The sequence below is a fragment of the Barbus barbus genome (assembly GCF_936440315.1).
Source record: "Barbus barbus genome assembly, chromosome: 7".
Classification (NCBI taxonomy): Eukaryota; Metazoa; Chordata; class Actinopteri; order Cypriniformes; family Cyprinidae; genus Barbus; species Barbus barbus.
In genome coordinates, this window is record NC_136735.1 from 3,554,224 (window position 1) to 3,572,640 (window position 18,417).

Genomic DNA, 18,417 nt, shown 5'->3' on the forward strand with positions numbered 1-18,417 from the left:
CAGCTGCATGAGCTCAGCCGAGACACCATCACGGAGAGCCAAGGGAATGCGTCGGAGCGGTTGGATGACTGGTTTAATGGAGGGGTTCAGGAGAGGTTGGTGGGCAAAAGCAGTAAGGCATCCCAAACCTTCAAACAGGGAAGGCCCCTTTTGCTGCCAAGGCGTAGAGACTGTCAGGATTGCAGCTCCCTTAGTGTCGACTAGAGAAAATCCCAGAGCCGAAAACAAATCCAGACCCATCAGGTTGGCCCCGCGACGGGCAACATGGAAGGTAAATTTGGGCACCATCTTGCTGCCATACCCAACGGTTAATTGCAGTGAACCCACTAAGTCAATCTTTGAGTCGCCATAGCCACAGAGTGAAGCAGAGGGTGCCGAAAGTGGCAGTGCTCCGAAAAAAGTGCTATATGTTTGCATATTCAGGAGAGACACACTGGCACCAGTGTCCAAAAGCAGTGGGATACACACATCATTTAAGCGCACTGAACATGTTTTAAATGAGACTCGTCCAGAGTAGACATTGTGAATAATAGTGGGTGCTTGGGCTGAAACAGCTGGAGCAGAGCGGCAGACTGAGGCAAAATGATTGCGTTTACCACAGTTGCGGCACGTCTGGCCACGGGCTGGGCAGTTCTGTGCTCTAGACACATGAGATGAAGATCCACAGTTATCGCAGGGCCGTGAGGTTTGTGCTTGTGGGCGTGGCTGAGACCGCTGCTGGCGCCTCAGTAGCATAACTGCCGGGGAATCTGCTGCCGCTAATGTATAGTTCTGGCTGGGTTGTGACATCAGTGGTGGCATGGGGGAGGGGGCCGGGCAGTCCGCAATTGATTGCTGTTTGGTCAGAGTCGACGCACATGCCGCTGCACTCTCTATTCTTAATGCAATCGTGATTGCCCGGGACAGTGATAAATCATCCGGTTCTAACAGCAGAGTTTCACGCACTTTTGAATCGTTGGTATGTTCAATTAACTGGTCTCGAATCATTTCGTTCTGCAACGCACCAAACTTGCATGAGCTGGCCAATCCCCGCAAGTTGGCTACGTACTGTTGTACAGACTCACCGGGCAGCTGGTGTCGTTGACGGAACAAAAACCGTCGCAAGAGAGCGCTCTGTGGGGCTGCAAAATGCGCGGTCAGTAGTTCCACGGCTGTGTCATAGTCACTTGCGGTGTCTGGCTCGAACGCTCCCAGCACACACTGACCCTCGCTTCCCAAGCAATGCAGTAACAGCGCTTTTTTGCGGGCTGCGCTCACGTCAGTCAGCCCCACTGCCAAGATGAAAGTCTCAAAGGACTCTAACCAGCGAGTCCAGGGAATCGGAGGCTCGCCGGGTAGGGCCAGGAAAGGAGCAGGGGTGGTAGTGCGATATCAGCCATCCTCGTCGCCAAATGTTGTGTTTGACAAGAATCACACTGACACAGCAAGTAGCATCAACTTGTTGTCTCACTTTACTTTTCTCACTCCCCGTCCCAGACCCCAGTAAACGAAGACCTACATTGGTCAGGCATGACAAAATGCTTTCAGCACAATCAAACTCGATGCATCACTGAACACTAACTCAACGTCTTATCAAACAACACGTTTGAGAGAACATAACAATGTGATCACACAGTCAACTTGGAAAACCCCTTGACTTGAGACCACTCAAACCATCAGGCGAGGGAGCACAGATCTGGTGGGTGAAGTAATTTAGTTTTTTTCTTCTTCTTCTATTGTTTTGTTTCTCACACTTTTTTCACTAAAGTGAAAACTATTTATGACCATATTTAGAGTTTTAGGGAAAAAATAAATAAAAATAATTAGAAGACCTAAAAAGAATGGGAACCTTTCGACATTCAGAAGAAACAACTCTAATTCCTCTTGGACAGTTAAAAACATATGCCTATTGGTTTGCAAAACATTTTATTGACTGATGTACAGTTTCTTAAAGTTTAACTGCTGTTGTATGCATTTAGTCTAATGACATTACAGTGATGATGGCTATTAACACTATATCCGCACAAGGTGAAGTGTCATAACCACACTCAAATATAACACGCATGCATCACACGTCTGTCAAACCACAGTGCTGGTTTCAAATTAACCATTTGTATTGCTTTCACTGGTCATGAGTGTTGGTGAAAAGGGTAAGAACATTACTTTATTATCTTTCTTCAGATTCATTATCATAAAATATTGTGTGTGTATGTGTGTGGTGTAGGAGAGATTGAGGCTGGATAACACATAGGGACATTCTCAGTAACAATAGGATTTAAAGGGGCCCTATTATGCTTTTTCACTTTTTGAATTTTAGTCAGTGTTTAGCAGAGGTGGGACTTTCAAATCACAAACAAGTCTTCAAGTCATATCCCAAGTCCTCAAAGAGTTAAAGTTAAAGAGATAATTAAGCGACTAATTAAATGATGATTGTGCATTAGTGATGAACACCTGCTGTTATTGAAAATTACAGAGGATCAGATGTTGATGTTTTATTGGTTAAAATGATGCCACCATCATGGAGATCAGTGTTTACTTTAGTTGGGCTCTCGACCCTTAACTTGCTGTGTTAAATCTCTCTTTGTAGCAATGCATATGGTGTTGTAAAGCTTTCTTTTTTTAATTCCACCTCTGGTGTGTAGTGTTTATGTTTGGACACACAAATGATTTACAAAGTTACAACTCTGAAAGTGCACTCCAAAGGGAGATAATTTTATTTTTTTTAATTCACTTTTTCAAGAACTACAACGTACAGCTTGTTTGAACTATAGCGTTGATTTCAGGTGTTTGTGATATCACAAAGCGGTCCATTAGAACAGGGGTTTTCAAACTGTGGGTCGCGACCCACTTGTTGGTCCCAGAGTGGGACAAGGTAGGTTGCACAAAGCCACTTGGCGGCAGCTAAATGACACACACTCAGTTCCTTGGGCTGGACGATATACAAATATTAATTACGAGTTGGGATATTGGTCAGTGCGATTTTAGAATCACAAAGGCCGGGATTTAAAACATGCATTGAGTGTTTTGAAGCGCTGGCACACACGAGTTGTATAGTGAGGGTCTCAGAGCGACAGTTCATTATTAAAATGCTAGGTCCTCATTATTAATGAGAAGAAATTCGCTCACTTCACTGCACTGTGTTCTGCATGAGATTGCATACACCGCCCAGTCAACACGTGAGATCACTCGATGATCACAGTGAAATCACCCCATTCTCATACAGTGATCCTCACATGTGAGCTCATTGTGAATTCAAAATGTTGAGCAGGTTGAGAGGAGGCTGTTCAAATATCAGTCACCAGGGGCACATTCTACTTCCTGTTTCTCAACACTATGGCAGTGCTCTCACATGATGAGCTCATGAGTGCACGCCCAGCTAACAGATTTCTATTATAAGAACCTTCTCCAAACATAAAACTTAACTTCCAGACACAGCCTTAGATGAAACCAACTGAAATAAAAGACACTGAATCTATCAGAATCTCAGCAGAGAATGATTAAACAACTCCACAAACAGCATCACATGCTCCACTCATTACTAACCAGACTGACTTTATTTCTGACAGCTACAAAAGTATAATAATTTATCAAAGATTTTAAAAGCATGTTGAAACAAACATTTTGAACCACTTTGTCATTTAAACCCAAAGAGAAAGATCAATAATCAGTGTATGAATCTCAACAATGGTGACAATCAAATTCATGCTGCAATGCATGCTGGGTACCTAGTCTCTGTGCAGTGAGTGCACTTTGATCTCACATTAGTACAAGCACACAGTGAGGGCGCTGTGAGGTTACACATTTAGCTCACTGTGACCTCACATTGTGACCTCATCACGAGTATCCTGGGAGTTGATAGTGACATCACTGTGAGATCAAATTGTTGACTGGGCAGAAAATTCAAATGTTGTGAAAAACTGTTTCAGGTAGGCTATGTTCATTCATTTCTATTGTCTGTTTGAACTCGGCGCTGTTTCTTTCCGAGAGATTTAAAGAGTTTGTTGTTTTCGTTCCTTCATATGCATTTAATCGATAAACTGTCTGTAAAAAGCATTTCACATGTACGCATTGAGCTGGGCACAAATGCGGGGTTAACTGTAACAATATACAAATATGTAGCATTTTGACCAATCAGACACACATTTAGTCATTATATTTAATGAATAATTCAGGAAACCCTCTCATTCCACATACAAACTATGAGGGTCTTTGGACCCTTCTCCTGAAAGAGCACCCTAAAGGACTCAGTTACCAGGGAAACCATCTGATAAGACTGTTTTATTGCTCAAAAGCATGTGAGATGCAAAGTGCAGTAAGAACAGACCCTTCTGAAACCCACTCCATGCCCATAAAAAACAGAACTTTCCTCCTTTTTCATTTATAGACAAACCTTTCTACGAATGAACATGCATCCCAGGACATTGTGTGTATGATTTCAATTGTCTTGTATGTTGTCTCTTGCATTGTATTTTGTTTTATACATGCTTTATGAGTGAAGTACTAGTTAATGTAACCCCATCTATATCGTGTCTCCTACCAAATTAATTCTCATTTGCTGACGCACCTTCTCATAGAATGCCATGTGTGTTTGTAATTTAATCAAAGTATACAATGCCAGAGCCTTTTGAACCATGATCTTAGACAAAGGGTCATAAAACCCCCAATATTTCCAGCCTCCCGCTTGGAAATTCAGCCTTTCTCATTGGTCAAGCCCATCCTGAAAGGTGTGACTCTTCCCTGACTTTAAAGGGCTCACGCACAGGTCCGTCCTTTTCTTCTGCTAAATCTTCCGATTGCTGCCCGTGTGATTGGACTAACGGAGCTCCTGAACCTGCATGGGCATGCCCGGCAGGCCCCAACATAGAGCTGTGTGCGGTCTCCCCAGCCTGGGGAGATGACTCCTGACCACTGGAGTGTAATGCCACTGGAACTCATCTGCACTCAACCCTGGAAGTCACCATCATGGAAAGGCTCAGATATTTTTCTCTTCCTGCTCCCAGCAGTCTCCGCATCTTCATTTATGGATTGCAGTCTGCAGTTTCACTGCATGCCACAGGGCCAATAGGCCCCATTTTACACCCAGCCATGTGCTTACTTAAGAGAGAGGACTCTCTCAACCCCAACAGAGTCAAGAACATCCTCAGAGATTCAAGCGATTGCAATTTTGGCAAACAACTGAATGATTACATAATTCAAGATAAGGGGGGAGGAAATGTATACACTTATATCCATTCATATAGTTAATAAATATAACACGAGGGGTACTGTTGTTTTCTTAAAGAATCAGCATTGATTTTATACAACAGTTAAAAAAAAAAAAGTTAATATCAAGAAACTTACATTTTAGACACCCTATTGCCTGTTTTTGCTCTATTTTGCCAACAAAAAACTTTCCAAACACAGCCACAGCCCTGTTTAGTGTCTCTGAGCAACATGACGGTGTTTCGTTCATGAATGAATCAACAGTTTAAATCATTCGGTTCAATCGCATTTCTTGATACTGATTTAATTTGTTTAGTAACAGCCTAAATGTATTATTATTATAATTGATTGATTAAATGTAAGAATTTGACTCAAAAGATAATGCACACTTTTAGAAAAAAAATGGCTTTATAAAGGTAAAAATGCCCATAAAAGGATAAAATCAATTTAAACTAAAAATGATTTGCAATGGTCGCTTTGTCACGTCCAGTGTAGACAGCCTCAAGCTGTTGGTTTATTTCAGTTTTGTTTTTTAGCTAGTAGAAGTTTTGAATGGCCGGTAACTTAAAAATTTAGCAGCCAAATTGGCTAGTGAGTGAAAAAGTTCATTTCAATCCCTGGTTATTTTAGTTAACATTATTTGCTTCTCAGTACATTAGTAGTACACTTTAACCATATTTTAAAGACACTAGAAACAATTATGAAAGTACATGTAAAGATGTACTAAAAAGTATCACTTAATTGGTTTAAAAAAAATAACTAGAAAGTTCAACTTGTTGCATTTAATATCACTTTAAAATGTGATATATTTGAAGTTAATTACAAATACAATGTATTTAAGCGTTGAAAATAACATATTTAATTTGCACTTATGTGTGTTATTTTAAAAGTATATTATTTCTGCAATAAGTACAATATATAAAAGTATACTTAAGCGTACTTTTTCACAAGGGATAAAAGACAACTGTGGTGTTGTAACATAGAAACATCTGTCTTACAGGTCATTGGTTATTGTTAAAACCAGGGGTGTGAAGTAATGAATTACAAATACTCATGTTACAGTAATTAAGTAGTTTTTATCAGTAATTGTACTTTTTTGAGTAGTTTAAAAATGGTGTACTTTTACTTTTACTTGAATACATTTTAAGTGATGTATTGGTACTTTTGCTCCTCTATTTTCCTCCGTTTGTAGTCGTTACATGCTTATTTAAATTTTTTTTTTATCCATTAATGTGATTGGATAGAGACATAGTAATTGGTCTCGTGACTTTCGTCAAATCAAATTGTGCATAGAAAACTTTAACCGCCAACAGTTGTTTATCATGGCTGCTGGAAGTGCATTCTTTAAGTATCAATTCAGTCACATCTTCCTCTAATATGTTAAGGTAAATTTCGGATTTCTGCGTACTAAATGATTTGTATATATGCTTGCCTATCTACACGGCCTGAAATGTGGTGTGAGGTTTCGGGTATTGCATACAGTGTTAACTCCCGCAAGTGCCACGTTTGGTAAATTCCCGCTCACTGAGTCTTTCTCTCTCGCGTGCGTTCTGCTAAGTTGTTGTTGCTTGTTGAACTTGTTGACTTTTGATGAGTTTGAGCACGTGATGCCAAGTACTCCAGAGTGCAGTCTGGACGATGGGGCGGGGCGACATATTAGGTGGGGCAACACGTGTCGCTCCGCCCACCCCAAATTTCATTGGTTTATAACACGGCAAGCCTTATTGGTGTAGACCCGAGCATGCGCATTCCTTTGTGTACAATTTTGTAAAATTGATTTGGACATACTACAGAAATATGTGCTAACTCTAGAATCATAGGCTTTAATTATTATCTGTTTAGTAACCATAGTAATTTTAGTCAGATGAAGTCATTATTTAAAAATAAACTTTTGATGACAGCACCTCCGGCTTCTTCAGGTTATAACGCTTCATTCATATTTCCTTGAGGATCAGAAGGCCATGGATCAGCACTAAATTGGGATTTTATACACAAATGATGATAATTTACTGTATTTTAGACATGGACAAACACGAATATAATTTGTTATATAACGCGAATATGTTTTAATTTATATGTTTTAAAGCACAACCTTTTTTTTGTTTGTTTTTTGTTATTTATAGAGATGAGTTAGCCTATGTTGCTCAATGCGTCACAAACTTGTAGGTTATAAAGTGCAAATAAATATTTTCATGAGAAGCTCAATGTTTCCTTGTTTATATCTCAATAAAATATTTGAACACATATCGATTCTCTTACAGTTTTTTAAAGTTTCCTATCTTATAGTAAATAAGTGTCTATGACATCAAATATTAAAAATCCAATAATTTCTGTATCCACACCCTCATTGTGTGTGTGTGTGTGTGTGTGTGTTAATCTGTGTACGGGATGAGTTTAGATTCAGTTATTAACACTCGATCATTGTAGCCATATAGACCTGCGTAAATATAAAATATTAAATATCTCGGCGCTGTGAATCTGTGCAAAAGGTGCGTGAGCACTTTTAATAAAAGACCTTCTCTGTGATTAATATTTTTATTTATTTATTAAAGACTATATAGCTGCTAAAAATCTAACATCTGTAGGCCTAATATAGTACAGTGATTGGTTATTTTTAAAGGACTGAGCCACAAAACCAGTAATCTAATTTGTACATATAGTCTATATATAAAAGTATAAATAAAAATGTTGCAGAGAAAATATATGAACATGTAGGCTATTGTTTAAATACACACTAAAGCACATTAATAATAATATTTGCTGTAGGTCAGATTTAATAACAGCTCTTTTAGTAAACAAAAACATTTAGGCCTACAGTCAGGTCCATTAATATTGGGACATCGACACAATTCTAAAATTTTTGGCTCTATACACCACAACAATGGATTTCAAATGAAACGAACAAGATGTGCTTTAACTGCAGACTGTCAGCTTTAATTTGAGGGTATTTACATCCAAATCAGGTGAACGATGTAGGAATTACAACAATTTGCATATGTGCCTCCCACTTGTTAAGGGACCAAAAGTAATGGGACAATTGGCTTCTCAGCTGTTCCATGGCCAGGTGTGTGTTATTCCCTCATTATCCCAATTACAATGAGCAGATAAAAGGTCCAGAGTTCATTTCAAGTGTGCTATTTGCATTTGGAATCTGTTGCTATCAACTGTCAAGATGAGAGCCAAAGAGCTGTCACTATCAGTGAAGCAAGCCATCATTAGGCTGGAAAAACAAAACAAACCCATCAGAGAGATAGCAAAAACATTAGGCGTGGCCAAAACAACTGTTTGGAACATTCTTAAAAAGAAGGAACACACCGGTGAGCTCAGCAACACCAAAAGACCCGGAAGACCACGGAAAACAACTGTGGTGGATGACCGAAGAATTCTTTCCCTGGTGAAGAAAACACCCTTCACAACAGTTGGCCAGATCAAGAACACTCTCCAGGAGGTAGGTGTATGTGTGTCAAAGTCAACAATCAAGAGAAGACTTCACCAGAGTGAATACAGAGGGTTCACCACAAGATGTAAACCATTGGTGAGCCTCAAAAACAGGAAGGCCAGATTAGAGTTTGTCAAACGACATCTAAAAAAGCCTTCACAGTTCTGGAACAACATCCTATGGACAGATGAGACCAAGATCAACTTGTACCAGAGTGATGGGAAGAGAAGAGTATGGAGAAGGAAAGGAACTGCTCATGATCCTATGCATACCACCTCATTAGTGAAGCATGGTGGTAGTGTCATGGCGTGGGCATGTATGGCTGCCAGTGGAACTGGTTCTCTTGTATTTATTGATGATGTGACTGCTGACAAAAGCAGCAGGATGAATTCTGAAGTGTTTCAGGCAATATTATCTGCTCATATTCAGCTAAATGCTTCAGAACTCACTGGACGGCGCTTCACAGTGCAGATGGACAATGACCCAAAGCATACTGCAAAAGCAACCAAAGAGTTTTTGAAGGGAAAGAAGTGGACTGTTATGCAATGGCCAAGTCAATCACCTGGCCTGAATCCGATTGAGCATGTATTTCACTTGCTGAAGACAAAACTGAAGGGGAAATGCCCCAAGAACAAGCAGGAACTGAAGACGGTTGCAGTAGAGGCCTGGCAGAGCATCACCAGGGATGAAACCCAGCGTCTGGTGATGTCTATGCGTTCCAGACTTCAGGCTGTAATTGACTGCAAAGGATTTGCAACCAAGTATTAAAAAGTGAAAGTTTGATTTATGATTATTATTCTGTCCCATTACTTTTGGTCCCTTAACAAGTGGGAGGCACATGTGCAAACTGTTGTAATTCCTACACCGTTCACCTGATTTGGATGTAAATACAAATTAAAGCTGACAGTCTGCAGTTAAAGCACATCTTGTTCGTTTCATTTGAAATCCATTGTGGTGGTGTATAGAGCCAAAAATGTTAGAACTGTGTCGATGTCCCAATATTTATGGACCTGACTGTATATGCAAATAAATAAATGAGTGTGTGTTTCAGCAAGGTTTTTATTCCCATTATCCACACATCATACCCCAGTTCACGCTGATGGGCTATTTGGTATTATTGTCTTATTTGTCACCGCAGTGTTGTTCTTTAAATTAAAACCATTTGCGGGTTTGTCCCATGTCTTCCTGAACTACAATGAATGAAGTTTGTGCTTATCCATCGATCCTAAAATAAAGAATATAGGCTACATGTAAATATTAATTATACAAAACAGCTAAATCTCAAACAGTGGATCATTTTTATCAGCATCGCCCAGCTAAAACTGCTCAATGTTTAAGTATGTCTGCTTCGTGTACTGTGAAAAGTGCAATAATAAATGAGTTAATTTAACGTGCCATTAGGACTATATCATGGCCACGAATTAAGAATTTGTTCTGAAGACTTAATTCGTGAGCCGCTCATATTACTATAACTGTTCTGCCCGAATACTCGGAGATGCCGCCACCAAGCGTTTGATAGGAACTTACTCTAACTAATTCGTCATAAGTAAAAAAATTAAAATAAAACACATTTGCTAATTGATTCTAACTAAAATTGTTGTTAGCACTTAATATTTCTGTAGTACAGCCAAACAGCGTACATAAAAACGTATAATAAAGAATGCTCATGAGCAAACGTCTACACCAATAAGCTCTGCTGTATCATAAGCCAATTAAATTGGGGGTGGGCAGAGCGACACGTGTCACCCCACCTTAATGTGTCGCCCCGCCCCTTCGTCCAAGGTGCACTCTGGGGCTACTCCGTGATGCGCGCTGTGAAAAAGTGTGTTCGAAACACTGTAAAACGATTTGCAATATTGTACTCAAATTGAAGACCAATCTACACCATATTGATGACCCGTGGCGTTAATACACTGCATCTGTGTCAGCACGTGATGTAATAAAAATGCAGCTCATTAATAAACTTTTTTTATTAATTATTTATTTTGATCCATTTTATACAATCCGTCTTCATTTAGCAAGTGCATTCGCGCATAAACAATTTTCAAGTTCAACACTTTTTGTTCCATTCAGTTGTGGATGCTGCTGATTCACCGAGACCGCCACGGCTCAGCAAAGAGACGAGCGTTTGTCTTTTCTTTTGAAATGGTTTCCCCAGAATACTTGGCTATTTAATGCATTTTTCCTTACAAATTGTTTTATCAACATAACAATTCGAGTAAATGTATCAAAGGTATGGCATGATGCCATCCTTCTAGAACAATGTGCATTTATGTTAAAATTGTAACATAAATTATCAAGTTTAGTTATTCTTATTTCTTTATTGCAAAATGCAAGAGAGAAATGGGCTCTCATTTTAACCCATATCATGGTGTGTGATGCTGAACAATGAGTTTCTAATGGTGTTTGTATTTGCACTGTTCTAAACATTAATATTTGATGTGCAACAACAGCATGCTCTCAGTGGCCTTACACATTATTTTAAATCTATTGTTCAAACTTTATGATTTAAATGGTGATGATTGTACTGAGAATAACTTTCATCTTTTCTTCAACTGAATACTGTTTCCGTGCTGTTTTGATGTGTTTTAAAGAGTTGGCAGTCAAAATCAATCAAAACTGCTGGATTATAGATATTCTTCATCTTTATGACAAACAAGATAATGTGAATTCCAGAATGTACAACGTTTTTTAAAGGTGACCCTGGACCACAAAACCAGTCCTGTCAATTTTTCAAAATTGAGATCCATACATCATCTGAAAGCTGAGTAAATAAGCTTTCCATTTTTGTGTGGGTTACGATCTGACAATTTTAGGCCGAGATACAACTATTTGAAAATCTGGAATCTGAGGGTGCAAAAAAATCTAAATATTGAGAAAATCGTGTATAAAGTTGTTAAAATGAAGTTCTTAGCAATGCATTGTTACTAATCAAAAATTAAGTTTTGAGATATTTACAGTAGGAAATTTACAAAATATCTTCATGGAACATGATCTTTACTTAATGTCCTAATGATTTTTGGCATAAAAGAAAAATCAATAATTTTGACCAATACAATGTATATTTTTTGGCTATTGCTACAAATATACCTCAGCGACTTAAGACTGGTTTTGTGCTCCAGGGTTACAAATGTATAAATTGCAGCGTAGAGCGGTTATTATGACGGGGTAGAATCCACAGCTCAGTACTCACTACTCAATACTCAGGAGTACTTTTAAATAGGCTACTCTTTTACTCAAGTAGTTTTTTGGACAAGTACTATTACTCTACTCAAACTACTTTTTTTGGAAGGTAATGGTACTTTTACTTGAGTATATTTTTTCAGTACTCTTTCCACCACTGGTTAAAACTTAAATTTCATCAGTTTGTTGTTTTACACACATGCACACAGACATTTCACGACATAGCCGTGAGATGCAAGAAATCTTCAGACGCGCCCATAACAACAAAACACAATACTTTATTGAACCTTTGTGCACTGCAAACGCAAGCATTTTTGACGATCGTTTCTGTCCAGTCCACTCGTTTTATAGTTTTTTCGTCTGTCAGTGGCAGCAGGTATGCAATCAAATTTCTAATTTGAGGCTGTATTATGTTGATTCCGGCACCCAACATCACAACAAGAAGATATTTTAAGCTCCTTATGTAGCCGAATATGCGCTGGTTTAATGGGCCGCCTCCAGTTTTCCCTTTGTTTTTCCTCCAGCTAGCGCTGTGACGTAATTGTGACGTCAGCCCTACATGACCCTAGTTACCTGTGGTTGGCGTAGCCGTGCATCACTCAGAAAACAACAGGCCAATCAGAAGAGAGGCTCATGAATATTAATTAGGCCAAAATCGATCTGTTCTTATCAGAGTTCCTGAGAGAAGAGCTGTAAAAATATATTGAGATGGTTTTTGGTACTTATACCACAAATATATATTCTTAAGGACATCAAAACCTGAAATAAAACTCCAGAAAGGTGTACAATATGGGACCTTTAACTACAGATACCAGAACAACAGGTCTGTGAGGTCAGCACTCGTCTGTCTGTCTCTCATTGGGGTCACGTGATCACACAGTCAGCAACACTAGAGAGATCCTGCTGTGAGATTGAATATGTCTTGTTTTGCCACCTCTCTCTCTACAGAGGAAACTGTATTTATGGCTGTATTTAGAGATTCACAAGATAACCAGTAACAATAGAGAAATTATACAAGGCCAGAGTAAGAATAAAACGCTTAGAAGAGCTCAAAATTTGACAACATTTCTCAGTTTCCTTGTTAAAACTCTTCTGCTTAATGCTATGAAGCGTCATATCCTCCTGCTAAAATATAAGGTGCTAACCACATCAAAACCCCATTACTGGTTTCTTTCTGATCATTTGTAGTGCTGTCACTGGTCATGAGTTTTGATGAAACGGGTAAGAACATGATTTTATATTCTTTCTGTAGACTGATTATCATCAAATATATATTTGTGTGTGTGTGTGCTTGACTGGGACTAGTTGTCACATGTATCAGTTCTCAGTAACTAGGTTCAAAAGTTAAGAAGTGGTTTTGTATGTTGGCAGCAATCACCTAGTATTTCCTAGTTTAAGCATCATGTACTGTGTTTTAGATGTTGATGTCCTACACCTCATTTATAAAGCATGCATACGCTCAGATTTGATCTTAGAGTGCGGGTACGCTTATATCCAGGCTCATATTTGAAAAAACTGACTTTGACGTGGAAAAGTGCTTAGCGTCACGTCAGGGTCTGAGCAGACGTACGCACTTTTTCTTGTCGGAGTACTGCAGGTTTTTGAAAATGTAAGCTGTTCTTGCAGCACGCTGTTCTAAATTAAAGGATTTGGATGATGACTGATGATCTTACATGTTAAAGGGGTCATATGACGTTGCTAAAAAGAACATTGTTTTGTGTATTTGGTGTAATGCAATGTGTTTATGCGGTTTAAGGTTCAAAAACACATTATTTTCCACATACTATACATTATAGTTGCTCCGCTATGCCTGCCTTTCTGAAACACGTTGGTTTTTACAAAGCTCATCATTCTGAGAAGCGAGGCGTGCTCTGATTGGCCAGACTAAAACAATAAAACCCATTATAAACGAGGCATTTGTTGCATCCAGTGGGGATATAATCACTGATTGTAATGACTTATACTGTCTTTGTACACGTCGCGTTGCATTGCGTAAACATTGGCATGTCTGCATTTGTGATCAGGGAAATGACAAACAACAAGCAGTACTCTACACTGCTCAAAACTCACGTTTGAATTGTCAGTGGCAAATTCTTTAAATAAGAAAATGTACTTACAGGCTGTGAGTCAGAAGCTGTCCTTGCAAAGTTAGAATTGCCCCACTTTATAAAAACAGCCTTTGTGTACAGCTGGCAGGCTACTCCCAGGTTCGAATGTGTGTTTGAATGAGGCCTTTTAGGGGGGTGTGGACGAGTCTTAACTTTTATAAAGAATATCTCTTTGGTTTTGAGACTTTAGTCTTTGTAACTTCAGGGATCTTATCTATGCATGAACAGCTTGTAACACTCCAAAGAGAAAGCAAAACTTGAAATCGCATCATATGACCCCTTTAATGACATTAATTAGGCGTTGTTTACAAGCAGAGAACTGAAACCATTCATTTGCGCTGAAGTTCAAGATCATTTTGCGATTCATAGATTTCACATCAGAAAGAGACTCGTACTCATGCATTTTTTGTATGTACATAAATTTTATGAATCACAGTACGCCTATTTGAGAGATGATCGGAAGATCAAATTTAGGATGGTTTCTGCACAACATTTTATAAAAAAATAAAGGTTAGCAAGTTTCACCAGAAAAAATTATGCTTGTCAGCCAACTATACCTGCTTTTTTGTTGTTGTTGTTGTTGTTGTGTTTTTGAGTAGTTGCATGAAAGTGACATGTTTTGTATGTAGGTTTAAGAGAACAATTGCAAATGTTGATTGCCTGGCCAGTGAACAACAGGATTGTGTGTGTATTGACTGTGTATAAGATAGGTATATAGATTATATTTTATTCTCCTTCTGTGTTTACTTGCGAGTCTCAGTGCTATAGATGGTGCTTGGTTCACACGTTACAGAAAGAGGAAGATATCTTCTTAACTACAGTGTGTTAACCCCACAGTTTTTTTTTTAACCCATACCAATGAGTCTGGCGAGGCAATGATATAATAAATACCTTTTCATGCACCAGCAACTGTAAAGTTTCTAAGGCATTGTCCTATAAAATAATACAATGAGAGTTTAAAATAAACCGCTGAATTATAAGGCACTGTGCATTTGTTGTAGGTGTTGCTGTGATGATGTCAGTCAGAATGGCTCCTCATCTTCCTCTGATCTTTCTGTTCATGATTCATGGTGAGTTGCTGCAGCATTTCAGAAACAATCAAGAGATTTGCATGCAGTTTTCCCACCAACATTTTGCTCAAGCTGTTGCTATTTTGTTTCTATATTAATTCTGTGTTTCAGGGGTCTCTAGTGCAGATTGGGGTGTGAGTTACAGTCCTTCACACATCTGTGCACTAAAGGACTCATCAGTGATAATGAACTGCACTTATACATACCCTACTGGACATCAGATCAAGAAAGTGTTCTGGACAAAAAACTGTGAAAAGGGTATAGAGCCTCTAGATCTGTCTGAGGACCCTGAATACAGTCAGAGGCTTCAGTATCTGGGAGATAAACAGCAGAACGACACCATCAGACTGAGTCATGTGACACAGAAAGATGAACACATGTACTATTTCAGATTCACTACAAATGTAACTGATGGAAAATGGATTGGTAAACCAGGAGTGACTCTTACTGTCACAGGTGACTTTGATGAGGTTTCACTCTTCTTCTGTGCATTATGTTGAATAATAATAATAATCAGTGTCTGACAGCAGCACTAGATATAATGTGTGTGTTGTGTTCAGATCTTCAGGTGGAGTCTCCTGAGAGAGTGACAGAGGGTCATAATGTCCGTCTGACATGTAAAAGCAGCTGCACTCTGACTGACAGAGCAACATTCATCTGGTACAGAAACTCACAGCCATTAACTGAGAGAAGAGACGGAAACAATCAACTCCTGCTGCAGTCAGTCAGAAGAGAGGATGCAGGCAGATATAGCTGTGGTCTACATGGACACACTTACATCTCTCCTGCTGCTCAGCTCAGTGTCACGTGTGAGTACAGCTTTATTAGTTATTTTTATTAACATTAAGTTTATCGACTGAACTACGTTTGTCATCTTTAGACCCACCAAAGAGTGTCTCAGTGTCCATCAGTCCATCTGGTGTAATAATGGAGGGAGATTCAGTGACTCTGAGCTGCAGCAGTGATTCAAACCCACCTGCAGAAATCAGCTGGACTAAAGGAGGAGAGACTGTAGGATCTGGAAGAATCTACAGCATCTCAAAGATCAGCTCTGATCACAGTGGAGAATACAAGTGCAAGTCCAGAAATAAACATGGAGAGAAATACTCTGAAGCTGTGACTTTAAACGTCATGTGTGAGTTAATGATGGTTCAGTAACTGTGATATTTAATCCTCTAAACATATGTGATGTCAGTTTTAATATGGTTGTTGATGATATAATTTTTTGGTTTGTTTGTCTGTTTAAGATCCTCCCAGGAACGTCTCAGTGTCTATAACTGGATCTGGTGAAATAGTGGAGGGAGATTCAGTGACTCTGAGCTGCAGCAGTGATTCAAACCCACCTGCAGAAATCAGCTGGACTAAAGGAGGAGAGACTGTAGGATCTGGAAGAATCTACAGCATCTCAAAGATCAGCTCTGATCAAAGTGGAGAATACAAGTGCAAGTCCAGAAATAAACATGGAGAGAAATACTCTGAAGCTGTGACTTTAAACGTCATGTGTGAGTTAATGATGGTTCAGTAACTGTGATATTTAATCCTCTAAACATATGTGATGTCAGTTTTAATATGGTTGTTGATGATATAATTTTTTGGTTTGTTTGTCTGTTTAAGATCCTCCCAGGAACGTCTCGGTGTCTATAAATGGATCTGGTGAAATAGTGGAGGGAGATTCAGTGACTCTGATCTGCAGCAGTGATTCAAACCCACCTGCTCTGAACTTCAGCTGGTTTAAGGAGGATCAAAGCTCATCTGTTGGATCTGGACAGAGTTTCAGTGCACTACAGAGTGGACGCTTCTACTGTGAGGCTCACAATCAGCATGGATCTCAGAGATCAGACGCTGTTACTGTCACTGTTAAAGGTAGAACAGCTCATTTACTCTTTCTAAAGTGAATCTAATGAATCATTATTACATGTTTTATTATTTTGTCTCTGTTGTAGGACGTCTGGTGATATTATACATATCCATTGGAGTGGTTTGTGGAGCAGCAGCTATCATCTCAATGGCGCTGATTGGGTAAGATGTGTGTAGTATTTGATCACAGCCAGTGCAATGTCTATTTTTTTTTTTTTTGGAAATATCCAGTATAGGGGAAGGATTTGTTGACAGACTGATTTGAAGACTGACATCTAATCTGAAATACTCAATTTTATTGAAAGTTTAGACAAACAGATTTTCTGCTTAAAAAACTAAATGATCATACTCAATATCTTTTAGGAGGAGCAGGATGAAAAAGAGAAATGACACACAGGAGTCTCAGGTGAGAAAATGTGTTTGCTATCAGTAGTGTCCTGATCAGGTAAATTAATTGGTAAATCAAGCACTGAAAGCCTGAGTTGTGAATTTATATACTGAGTTGTTCATAAACATCAGTATTTTTTTATCTCTACTGTGCTTTTATTCCATGTCAAAGATGAATCATTGCAGACGCCATCATGACAGACATAAAGCTTGTGATGTTGAGATGAATATACCTATTTATGAGAATGTAGGGGTAAGTTTTGCTGATTTACAAAATATTAAACTCTCCTCATGTTCAGCAGAAATGAATTAAATCCTCTTCACTGTCAGTGTGATAATTTTAAATGTCTATTGACTAAATATATGGTAATTTTAAAGAGAACAAGCATGACAAGTTTTCAGATAGAGCACCGTTAGCTAAGGGGACAGAGCTTAGTGATGATTGGTCAACACACTGGTTTGCAGATGATACAAAGAATATCATTTACTGTTAAAGATTAAATATCAAAGTCACATACAAAATTTGAAGAGTATTATTTATTAATGTTCTTATTACCCTTTCTTCTTTCAGCTTGGTAAGAAGAGACCATAGTGTTTTGGAAACCTGGCAAAAACATTTTATAGCATTTTTGTATCTCTTATGTGTGGAGCGAAAATCTATGTGGAGGAGCCCTGCATAGCTCTGAAAGCTTATATACAAGTATATCATCAAATGTGCTAGTGTAAGGCTGTCTTTGTTTCTTTTTTACAGTTTGTGTTTTATATTTAGTTTGCTTCATTTTAAAAGTATTATTTAACCTTATGCGGCATTGTTTGTGTTTTCAAGGCAGAAAATAAAGATTTGATCTGAAAGATCTGACTGCAGTAGTTTGCCATTGTCTATCATTCAATAATTCTGTAATTCAAATCTTTTGTCATTCAATACCTCAGTATAACAGCATAAATATCAATAGAGATTGTTAGAAATACACCTAAAAGCAAATATGGTTGCAAGTTCTGTCTTTACCAATAGAGTTCAATGGAACTTGCGACCAGCCAACAATTATTTTGGGAATGCACGGCTGTCACTAAATTCCAGGGGTTTCATTACCACGATGTAAAATGGGCGTTTCTGGAGGTATTGGGAAAACGCCCCCTTTCCAAAAATTTTTTTAAAAATTAAGGTCACCGATCATGCGCAGAATGCTGTTTT

The 18,417-nt window shown here is 38.7% G+C and overlaps 1 protein-coding gene across 1 annotated transcript; it reads left to right on the top strand.

The window, feature by feature from the left end:
* Positions 1 to 1,634: 1,634 nt before the first annotated feature.
* On the top strand, positions 1,635 to 18,088 carry LOC306872423 (B-cell receptor CD22-like). Its single transcript, XM_079420966.1, has 11 exons — positions 1,635 to 1,678; positions 14,913 to 14,981; positions 15,093 to 15,437; positions 15,542 to 15,790; positions 15,862 to 16,116; positions 16,229 to 16,483; positions 16,596 to 16,844; positions 16,925 to 17,000; positions 17,202 to 17,244; positions 17,398 to 17,478; positions 17,797 to 18,088. Exons 2-11 carry the CDS (start codon positions 14,924 to 14,926, stop codon positions 17,815 to 17,817), a joined length of 1,632 nt encoding a protein of 543 aa, XP_079277092.1. The 5' UTR covers positions 1,635 to 1,678; positions 14,913 to 14,923; the 3' UTR covers positions 17,818 to 18,088.
* The last annotated feature ends 329 nt before the right edge of the window (positions 18,089 to 18,417 follow it).